The following is an 11,066-nucleotide window of genomic DNA, read 5'->3' as shown; positions in this document are numbered from 1 at the left end:
ACACACACACACTTATTCACACAGAACACCCCTCAAAGCTCTGGAGCTGTTGACACTTGCCTCTTGGGAGGGGAACAGTCCCGCCCTGGAGCAACTCCCACTTGAGGACAATCCTACACAGCCACACAGCCACCCTCACGCCTACCATACCCCCTATCTGCCCGGGCAGCACCTTCTTCAAAACAGTACACTCTCCTCACCAACCCAAGTACCTTACAAAACCTGAGTAACAGTAGTGACCTCAGCACCTAAGGTCACGCCTCTGGACCTTGTGACAGACATGCAGGCCTCAGAATGTCGCCTCACCTTGTTGACCTGCGACAGTGGGGTCCTCACGGCTCCCACAGGCAGCCGGCCCCTGCTGCTGTCTTCAAACAGCCTCCCAGGGGACCGCTCCCTCCGCGTGCTAAGCATGCGGCCTGGGGACTTCTCGCGCTCCAGGGGGCGGCCGGGAGACTTGTCCCTGCGTAGCTCTGTCCGCCCCTCGCGGTAGCGGTGGGGTGTGCTTGGCTCTCGGGGGTGGCTGGGGCCTTCGGGTGGCGCCGGACTGGAGGCCACGCGCTTGGTGATGTGCTCGTTGTACGTCGGTGGGCCTCGCTTGTTGGGGCTGCTGGCAAGAAGAGAAGGGGGCAGGGAGCTGGGGAGTCACGATCCCCAAAGGGTGTCCCCCTTCTACTCTGTGGCCCCACACCTCAACGTCACCACCACTGTTTAGAAATAGGCCAGGCCTGGAGCCCGGACCTCCTGCTTCTTGTGTCTGGGCAGTGAGGACAGGGAAGGCAGCAGCCACCACAACAGGAAGCCAAACTTCCTGGCCACAGTAAAGGCCACGCCTCCTGTGCGGGCTCTGTGGCGAAGCTCTTCCTGTGTGTGACCCCCTCATCTTGTTGGATCACAGCATCCCGGGGAGCCGGAAGCAAGCAAGACCCTCACTGAACAGGCAAGAAATGGAGACACAGGGCAGCGAGGTGACTGCCTGTGCTGGATTCCAAACCAGGTCGGTGTGAAGTCATGATCCCCACTACACCCTGCTGCCCTAGTGCCCTCAAGAGCTGGGAAGGGACAGAAGAAAGCCTTCCTTTGGGGCTAAGCCTGCTACAATCCAGAAGTCAGGGACCCACAAGGGCCTCAGTGCAAAGGAACAGTTTTCAGAAATCCTGTGCTGGTCACTGTCAGCTGCCATAACCTGTCCCACACTTGAGTCTGGTGTGGGTCACCCCTCCCTGTAGGTGGCTTTCCACGAGTCTTTGTGGCACCTGCTGCAGATGTGGATGGTTCTAAGTCATGGCAGTAAGGTCATGGGATGCAGTAGCAGGCTGACACAGTCAGGAGGCCGAGCAGGGCGACCACAGTCCAGCCAGCTCACAGAGCATCGCCCCCAGAGGCCGGTGGCCGATGACAGAACAGTTGAAAACGCTGGGGCCTTTATTAGGGGTGGGGATCAAGCCCAGAGCCTCGTGCACGCCAGGCAAGTGCTCTCCCACTGAGCCACAACCCGGCTCCACGGGGCTTTCTGAACAATCAATCCGGCTGCACCCCCCAACTCCCCACCCTGGCCCGGGCCTGGAAGTTCCACATGAGGCCTCAGCACATCCCTGGCCTAATGACCTCTGAAGAAGCCAGATCCAGATGCACAGGGAGAGAGTGAGCAGAGGCCACCTCACCGTGGTCAGTTCACTGTGAATAGCTTCATGTCTCTCTTGCTTCCCAGGGGCTCTAACTGGGGACTCAGTGCTCAGAAGGCCCACACCCCTGTGATGTCTGTGAAGCAGTGACACTCAGATTCCTACATCTTGAAATCAAGGTTCATGTGCTCATCTAGCCATACAGCTCTGAGATACGAAGACAAATAACAAATACACTCCAAGAGGAGGACTACATGAAGCCTATTGTAATGGCAGAGAAATCATAACCCCTGTCTTCAGAGGCCCATCAAAGAGCAGCGTGAGGGCGCTCGGTGCCCAGGGAAAGCAGGCTGGCCCAGGGAGGACGGCAGCCGAGATGAATGGGAGGAAGGAAACACTCATCATTGGAAGCCGAGCAGGCAGTCTTCCATCTACATAGCCATTAACGACCAATGATCTTCCACATCCATTTTATGTGTTTTGCAAAGAGTTATGTTTTTTGCTCTGCCAAACAGACCAGGAAAACGAGGCCTGCAGTGAATCACACCCACCAAGCAGCCTTGTGCATTCTGACCTGCCCAGAGCAGTCGGCAGCAAAAGGACTGTTCCTTAAGGTGGGAGACAACCAAGACTGGCTGCCGGTTCTCCAGACACGCCCAGGGGCCCCAGGGACCCATACACATTATTTTTCATCCCTGTTCACAGATACTGCAACCATTTTCAACTACAGAGTAAGCAACTCCTTACTGGGAAACGTAGGGTCTTGAAAGCAAGGTGTCCGGCCATCTAAGAGGCAATGAGGGGGGATCTAATTGCAATATTTTGACTTGTTTCTGGCATGACTTGGAAAGCACTTAAGGAGGATCTAGATATTTCAGGGGAAGATAGTGGACCACTGAGTGATCACTCTGGAGGCATCAGGAAGCACCTGGTTATTATAACTTGTGGATTCTTGGCAAGCTCCTGGGATTAAAACTATGCTTATGAGGGCAGGTAGAGCCCGCCCAGCACACAAGAGAACCTGGGCTGGATCCCCAGTACTTGCCAACAAACAGACCCACACTGACCAGACATGTAGAAGGGCTGGGGCCGGGGCTGGGGCTCAGTGGCAGAGCTCTTGCTTAGCACTGGTGAGGCACTGGGTTCGATCCTCAGCACCACATAAAAATAAATTAATTACATAAAGGTATTGTGTCCATCTACCACTAAAAATATTTAAAAAAAGAACAAAGAGCCGAGCATGGTGGTACATGCCTGTAATTCCCAGCAACTCTGGGGCTGAGGCAGGAGGATCTTAAGTTTGAGGCCAGCCTCTTGTCCATAGTGTAATGAAGCACTACCCAGCATGGGGTGCTTCATTACAACAACAGAAAATAGACTAATACATAGTGTTATTTTTAAAAAGAGAATTGTACACACATATGCTTGGATATGTACAAAAGATTTCTAAGTAAAAACACAAAAACTTAAAACATGGGTCCCTTCCTAGATGGGGACCTAAGTGGTGGGGGCTGGGGAGAGTTGAGAGGCATGACAGAGCCAGCAGAGATTTTGTGCTGCCATGTGCCTTTCTCAGTCCTTTGCATTCTACACCCTGGGATTGGATCAACAATTCAAAAATTATGAAATGAATGAAATTTAAGAAGAATATCAGTGTGATCATGTTGGGGAGGTCCTGCATTCGTAGAGGCTACCACGCAGGCTGGGAACCCAGGCCCGCACCCACTGCTTCACGCCTCTGGGCCTGCACCTCTGTTTGGCACAGCTTTCCTCCTGCCAGTGTACCCCACTGCCTTCCCTGTCTGTCACCCCCAGCCTCACTTCTCCCTGGCCCCCAAGTCCAGGCTGCAGGGCCCTCCTGAGCCTCCCTAGTGCTTAAACTACCCCACCAGAGCCTCAACCTATGCTGTGATCCCCTGACTGCTCCCATCTCTCTCCCACCAGGCTTTGAGCCCATCAGAGAGGGCCACACCTGGCCAACTCCGCACTGCCCGTCTCCCACGTGGCCGACCACTAGCTCAGCAGAATATCTGCGAGCAGGGAAGCACAATCCGTGCTCCCGACTAAGCACCTCTGAAACACCCACCAGAGAAAGATGGGAAGGCTCCCTTTTCCTTTTACAAGCGGTCCTTTCCTAATTCTCCAGACGCTTATAAAGGCTTGTGCCATTTCTGGGCCACAGACCTCCAAGAAATGAGTGGTTTGTGCTTGAGGGCAGAATGGAGACGAGAAACCTTCAACCAGTTTAGCAAGTTTCCTTTGGCTTTTCAGAGCAGCACGTCAGCCCCAGCGGGGAGGAGGGTGGGCTGTTACCTGCGGGAGGTGGAGGGGACCCGGTGGTGGTCGGTGCCAGACTCCTTCACAAGGTTTCCTTTGCAGCATATGACCCTTAATTTATCCTGATACGAGGAGGCCAGGTAAATCGCTCCTGAGGAAATCGCAGGGCCCAGGTAGCGTGGGTTCGGGATTTCCAGATACGCTCGGGCAGGGGTCCTACAGAGTTCCAGACAAGAGTTGGCAGTCACTGGGGAGTGGTTAGGAAGAAACACCTGCCCCTCCCTGGGACCCTGCCCCCACCCCTGAAGATGGAGTTCTCAGAGCACAGAGGTGTGGTGCTTACCCCAGCGAGGAGCGTGCCTGGATTTCAATGACTTCCAGTGAGTTGAAGTGGGTCACAAACAGATAGGGTTCTCTGTAGGCTGCGTGGCCACCGGGGACCGTGGAGGAGGAGCAAAGGCAGAGGAGGGTTCAAAGAGGGAAAATTAAAGCCTGGCTGTGAGGTCCCCTTTGATCTAGCACTCCCCCCCCCCTGCAGGACTCTTTCCTCCAAGCGCTTTACACACACACCCCTACATATACATACACAATGAAATTTTATAAAGGTGGGGATAAGAATATATATTTTATGAGATTATTTGCAAAAAGCACTGGAAATATAAGTGATTCAAATTTTTCTTCCTTTAGTGGAGTACAGAGAAAGAATATAGCAAATGGGAAACATGGGAGACTTCTCATGGTATACTATTAAACTAATTGTATACATCGTCAAAAATTTAAAAAGATTGCACTTAGCTAATTAGATATTTCTGGTCTTAATATTCTCTCTCTATATTAAGTCACTCATCTCTCTGTATAGTACCACTGAAACTGTAGAGGATATAATGGCACTGTTGATTCTCACTTTTATTCCTTGGGGCAAACCATTATGTGGGTGTAGACTCTCAGTCATGCTTCCCAGGACTCAAATCCCCACGCAGTTCCCTTGCCGTGAATACGCACCCACCCCGTGGCCCCTTGAACCAGAATGTGGAGACGGTGCCAAAGCTGCCAGCCTGTAAGTCCATACTCTTTGAGGAGGCCTCCAGCCACCAGCCCCAGCGGAAGTCCCTACTCTGTGTGTGAGAGACTGTCAACAACACGTGGAGCACAGGTGTCCAACCAGACCACAGACTCATGAGCAACGACAAGGTGCTGTTTTAGGTCACTAAGTTTAGGAATGGCATATCATGCAGTAATATATAAATAAAATGGCCTTAAAGGGTATTTCAGCCAAATGATATTCCAGAAAACTCACACAAGTTGTGTGTGTGTGCATATTTGCACGTATGCGGGTATTTACTCTTGGACTCAGAAACTCTACTTTTAGGGACCCGTCATCTGGAGATACTATTTGATAAGTGTACAAATATTTGTTCAAGGATGTTCATTACAGTGTTGTTGACGCTTATAAAGGTATGGACGTGGCTTAACCACTCTGCCTAATTAGAACTGGTTATGTTGGCAGGTATTTGGCTATACTGTGGGACAATACATAGTGTTTGGAAATGATTTAAATAAGTCCACAGCAAATGGTCTTCTTTCTATGATGAGAGCTTAACAAATATTTTCCAAGGCTGAACTGTGGCCTGGTGGAGCTGGCTTAGGCAATTCTTCAGTAAGCCTCAGAATCTTCTGTCATGTACATTCACTTAGGTGACTGTTATACATGGCGCCCAGTGTCTGATGAAATGCATGACACAGTACTTAAGGCAAAAAGAATTCCACCTGCAACTCTTTCCCATAACACAGGCTCTGGCAAAGGAGGAGCCCCCACACCATGCATCACGCACCAAAGGCCAAGGGTAAGCGGCTCCACTTGAGATCATCTGTGCGGCTACGTCTTCCGTAAGAATCCACGAACACCCCAAATTCTGCAAGGCATCAAGAGATGGGGCTTCAGCATCAGAGGAGTGGAGGGCATTGGGGACACACACCATGACACAAGAATGAGGACAGATCCCAGGGACAACTGGCCAGATTTAACTGAATCAATAAAACCTGAAGACCTGCTGACCATCTCCTTGTTTTATTTAAAATGACGATATAGTATTTATTTTATTAAAGAAAGAGGGATCAAACAAAAGGGAGGTGAATGTAGGAAAAGAAAGGGTGGGGGGAAAGCGGAAGAGACAGGAAGTGGGTACAGAGATCAAGGAGGCAGAGACCCAGGGATAGGGGGGACCCAGATTTTTTAATATTTTTAAAAAGTAAAGAAAATATCAACAGAGAGAGGGGAAGGGAGAAAAGGAGGGAGGGAGGAAGACAGGCCAGCCAGAGGACGAGAAAGGAAAGAGAGCAAGCAAGTGAGGGACAGAGAAGGAAAGATGGGGCTGCTCTGTGCGGAGGATGGGAGGGGGTGTGCCTGGTGGGCAGTAGGAGCCCAGAGGCCTCAGGTGCTGGACCAACACCTCCGTACTCTCAGCAGGCCCTGCCCCAGGTCCCCACGGCCTGGCCCCGGCCTGGCTCCCAGCCCCCCAGCCCCACAGGAGCAAGCAGGACGCACCGTGGAAGCACAGCAGGTACTCCTCTCGCTGCCCTGCCCCGTTCACCTGCACGATGGAGACGGGGAAGCTGTTGGAAGAGGAAGCAAACACAGCAGGCGCCAAGGAGTGGTCGTTCTTGTCCAGGAATTCTGTAAAGGCAGGTGGGAGGTGGGCTTCAGGAGGGCTTTCTGACCCTACAAGGCCCAGGCCACGCAGCGGGTGGCGAGGGGACACCAGCCCTACCCTCTAGCGTGTACTGCTTCATGTCGATTTCGTAGAATTTGTTGGTTCCGATGAGGATACTATAATTGGTGAAGTGGATGCAGCTGCAGGGCTCTGAGGTCTCGATCTCCTGAGACAGAGGGCAGAGAAGGACAGGAGATGACACAGGACAGCTGGCTCCTCTGCTCTTCTGTTTCTGCCTGAAGCATCTAGCCACGCTTTGTAGGTAGTCGCTGCCAGAACTGCGACACTGTCACCCTTCACGCCTCTCAGGACAGCCCGCAGTCCCTCTGCTACCCTTTTCCCGATACTCTACACAACACCAGGCTTTTTTGGAAAAGAAAGCCAATTGCAGACAAAAGGCGGGGCAGGGCCAGAAGTGCTATTTCAATGAAAAGGTAGAATTTTAACAATTCGTTCTTATTGGAGAGAAAACTGGAAAACTACACAACTATTAACAGGGGTGGTGAGGAATGGTCTCCTTCCTTTTGCTGGCTTCTAAGTTTCTTTTTTTTCTTAATATTTTTTTTAGTTGCCAATGGATCATTTATTTTATTTATACGTGTGTGATGCTGAAGATCAAACCCAGGGTCTCACACATGCCAGGCAAGGGCTCTACCACCGAGCCATAACTCCAGCCCCGGCTTCTAAGTTTCTAACAGAAACCTCTATTACGTAGTACTTACTGTCTTCATAATCACTGCATTCCTACCTTAATTGTCCACTTGCTCATTATTTATATTTGTTTTTAGGCCAATCCTGTGGTCAAAACACCAGGGGTTCTAATCGGTGGCTAGGAATCATAAAGCAGTAATGAGTTGTGACAATTTTCCTCAACTTACGGTTGGAACTCCCGCCAGCACTATCATCACCACTGACTATGGACTGGCCACCTACCAGGGATGAGGGAAGGGGAAACTGAAACAGCATGATACTAGGGAAGACTAGGGAAACTGAACTTCAGATGTGGTCTTGACTTTGTAGCCTAGGTTGTCTCCCAGCTCCAACTGTCCTACCTGAACACTGGAGAACTGTCCTGCAAACTGTGGATGGCCAGCTTAGTCCCTGGTGCCAATGGGCGCTCAGTAAACCCACAGACTAAACTATCAACCACAGCTATGAGTGGCTCTGGGCTCTTCCAGAAGGGAAGGGTCTCACTCTCTAGGGAGGTGACCCCAGGCTGAATGGTGGCAGAATAGAAGGGGCACACGCTGCTCCCTGACAGAAACACTCCACGCGGGATCCTTGGGAGAACAGGATGGCAGGGCTGTGACTCACCTTCCGAATGCAGTACTTGCTGAGGTTTTCGTTGTAGCGGAGGATGACGACTTTGTTGGGCATGGCTGCACAGATACAGAGCCCATTCTCAATCTGCAAAACCAAAGGGAAAAAAGAGAAAGAAAGAGTCACCCATGGGCACCCTGGCTCTGGAGCAAAACTAGGTAAGGAACACCAGTTTGGAGCAGGATCTCTCCACCTCAGACCTACTGACAATCTGGACCAGTTTGTTCTTTGGTGTGGTGGTGGGGCAGAGGGGTGTCCTGCATATTGCAGGATGATGGGAAGCATCAGGGTCTGGACCTACGAGATGACTATAGCACCCTCCAGTTGTGACAATCAAAAATGTCTTCAGACGTTATCAAATGTCTGCTGGTTGAAACACCACTGTAGCTGGGATCCAGGGAAGGCCTCAGGATCCACCTGATAGCACCCACGTTTTGCACACATGTGCCTTTAGCTAGAGACAGATTCTTCTGACAACCTTCCCCTGGGAGAAGGGGGCAGGACAGGATAAGGGAAAGGAGAGGAAAGGTAATAGAAATTGCTACAGGAATTTAAAGACAATTCCAGTATAAATGAAAATGCTCTTAGCTTAGGCCTGTACCTACAGATTCCACATCAAAACTCCCTTTTTCTAGAGTTGAATCCCTCTTTTTCACCCCCCTACAACCAGATCTTTGCCATTCATCAAGGGTGAAAAGATACTTATTGTTCAAATTGTCCTGAAATGAAGGTCAGCAATTGGGCAGGAAAGGAGAGGAATAGAGGAGGAACAGTTCTATTTCTTGGTTTGGATAGCAGGTTCAGGGGTGTTTATTACATCACTTGGCTTTATCACTTACAGGTTTATGTCTCATACTTTTTTTAGTATTTAAAAAATAAAAATAATTTGTAATTTTAAAATATGAAAACTTGGAAACTAAAATGCACATTTCTAAGTAACTCATCATTCACAGGAGAAATTTTTAAACATGTAGAACAATTATAACAAGTTATAATATCAAAATTTATAGGGCACAACTGAACTAGTAGTTAGAAGGAAATGTGTGGCCCTAAAATGGTTATATTAGAAAAATACCCTGAAAAGTTAATAAGTTTAAATTATATTACAACAAAGAATAATGGAAGAAAGCCAGGAAAGCTAAAGGAAGAAAAAACAAAGACAAAGGCAAAAATTAATGACCAATGAAGCAATGCCACGCCAGAAGCACTTGTTCAATAAAACCCAAAGTGTCCTCTGTTTACAGTTAGTACAAGTGAAATCAAAGACCGAGCATCAGTAACCTCAGGGAAGGAAAAGGTCCCCTCCCTGTCTAGTCCTGCAGCCCTAGGGCAGAGGTCTTGGAGGTCACACACAGAGGGGTTTTCTCAGTCAATGCCATCTGAGTAGCCTTCTGAGCAATGACCAGCAAGCTATTTCTGGAGCGAGGGAAGTGGCTTGCTCCAGACTTCACTAGAGTTGTATGTGTAGGTCTGTATATGTCCATAAATGTTCTTCACTTTTAATAAAAAAAAAATTATTTATTTTTTGTGATGCTGGGAATTGAACCCACATCCTCACACGTTAGGCAGGTGCTCTACAGCCCCAGACCATGATAAAACATATTTAAAGGAGAAGGCAAACAAACGTGTTTATGTGCAAAATTTCAATATACTAGAAATCACAAGAGAATCCCTTGAGTGCTGGTGAGCGGCTCCATGGCATGCTTGGTCCTCGGCATCCATAGGCTCCACAGCCGCACGTTCAACTGACACAGACTGAAAATATTCAGCAGGAAAAAACCTGCCTCTGTACCAAAAATCATTATTCCCTAAACAATACAGAATAACTACTTAGATAGCATTTATATTGAATTATGTATTATAAATAATCTAGAGTTGATTTCATGAACGTGGGAAAATGTACACAGGTCACATACAAAGGTACAAACACTACCATCCTACAGGGTACAAAGGACTTAAGCGTCCTCGGATTTTGGTATGTTGTTGGGGGGTGGTTCTGGAACCAATCCTCCTCAGATACTGAGGAATGACTGTCTAAACGTCGTAAGTTAGAATCTGTAAATCTCTAGAATCTGTAAATCTCTGTAAATCTGTAAATCTCAATTTATTAATTGTCTTTCCATCCAGATCAGACATGGGGTTCTATGTTAGGATTTTTTTTTCTTAAAAAAAAAAAAAAAATGCTCATCACACATACACACTTCTAAAATTACGGATCAACCTTTTAGTTTTGCTCACCTTATTCTTGTGTTTCTTTCCAATTCAAAACCTGTGCAAATTTCAAGGCTACCCAGATCATTTCGCAGGCCCAAAGGAAGCAACAGCAATTCAAACCAGTCTGAGGGATGCTTGACTTTCAAGGTCAGGTCAAGGAGCTATTGGCGACTTCAAGGACATTGGACATTCCACCAGTGGAGGCCTGAGGAGCACTAACCTTGCCAGCAGCAAACAAGTGGCAGCCCTTCACAGCTTCGAAGATGTTGGGCGAGATGTCTGGCTGGGCGGGAAGGTGCGACTGCGCCAGGGACTGCTTCACTTTCTTCACGTCCACCAGACACAGGGCCCGCTCTTCTCCTGAGGGGAAAGGAGCAGCCTCCGTCAGCGTGAAGGGAGTAGTGAAGACAGGGAGGGAGGCCCGGTCTAGTTCCAAATAGAAGCTACTGAGATTTCCATACACCCCTCTACACTGAGCACCCCTTATCTGAATTGCTTGAGATCACAAGTGCCTCAGATTTCAGATTTTGGAATATTTATATAAACATAATGAGATCACTTGGGGGTGGGACTCAAGTCTAGATACAAAATTATTTTGTTTCATATATGCTTTATATACATGGCTGCAAGATGATTTTATGACATACTTTAAGAGCTTCTGCAATTTGACAATGACTTGTCTATCATGTGAGGGCAGTTGGAATTGTTGACCTGTAGCACCTCATTAGCACTCAAAATGGCTCGGGTTTTCAAATTAGGGATGCTCACTATTTTAGATCTCAGATGGAAACATTTGGCCTTTTAGTCCAGATTCTAAGGGGGGAAATTCTGCAGACATAAGATTGGAGGAAGAACTGAACTTTTAAACATACTCCTGGGTAAAGAAAGAATGTCTGGGAGCAACAAGGAGAAGAAATTC

The 11,066-nt window shown here is 48.7% G+C and overlaps 1 protein-coding gene and 1 long non-coding RNA gene across 16 annotated transcripts in view; one reads left to right on the top strand and one right to left on the bottom strand.

The window, feature by feature from the left end:
* Positions 1 to 11,066, bottom strand: part of Cit (citron rho-interacting serine/threonine kinase) — a 160,855-nt gene that overhangs the window by 3,144 nt on the left and 146,645 nt on the right. For 14 of the 15 annotated variants that reach the window (XM_048785710.1, XM_048785709.1, XM_048785713.1 and 11 more), the window contains 8 exons: positions 10,368 to 10,507; positions 7,928 to 8,020; positions 6,671 to 6,779; positions 6,448 to 6,576; positions 5,735 to 5,815; positions 4,246 to 4,324; positions 3,939 to 4,118; positions 307 to 610 (listed from right to left, as the gene is read on the bottom strand). In XM_048785710.1, the coding sequence (XP_048641667.1) occupies positions 307 to 610; positions 3,939 to 4,118; positions 4,246 to 4,324; positions 5,735 to 5,815; positions 6,448 to 6,576; positions 6,671 to 6,779; positions 7,928 to 8,020; positions 10,368 to 10,507 (1,115 nt within the window). The remainder of the gene's footprint in view (positions 1 to 306; positions 611 to 3,938; positions 4,119 to 4,245; positions 4,325 to 5,734; positions 5,816 to 6,447; positions 6,577 to 6,670; positions 6,780 to 7,927; positions 8,021 to 10,367; positions 10,508 to 11,066) is intronic. The other variant, XM_048785711.1, reaches the window with a different exon arrangement.
* LOC125611284 lies at positions 860 to 5,960 on the top strand. The gene is made up of 2 exons (XR_007341431.1): positions 860 to 2,356; positions 5,694 to 5,960. It is a non-coding gene; the product is annotated as an uncharacterized LOC125611284 (long non-coding RNA).

This window comes from Marmota marmota, unplaced genomic scaffold, assembly GCF_001458135.2.
Source record: "Marmota marmota marmota unplaced genomic scaffold, marMar, whole genome shotgun sequence".
Lineage (NCBI taxonomy): Eukaryota > Metazoa > Chordata > Mammalia > Rodentia > Sciuridae > Marmota > Marmota marmota.
This window is presented reverse-complemented; position numbering and strand designations above follow the sequence as displayed.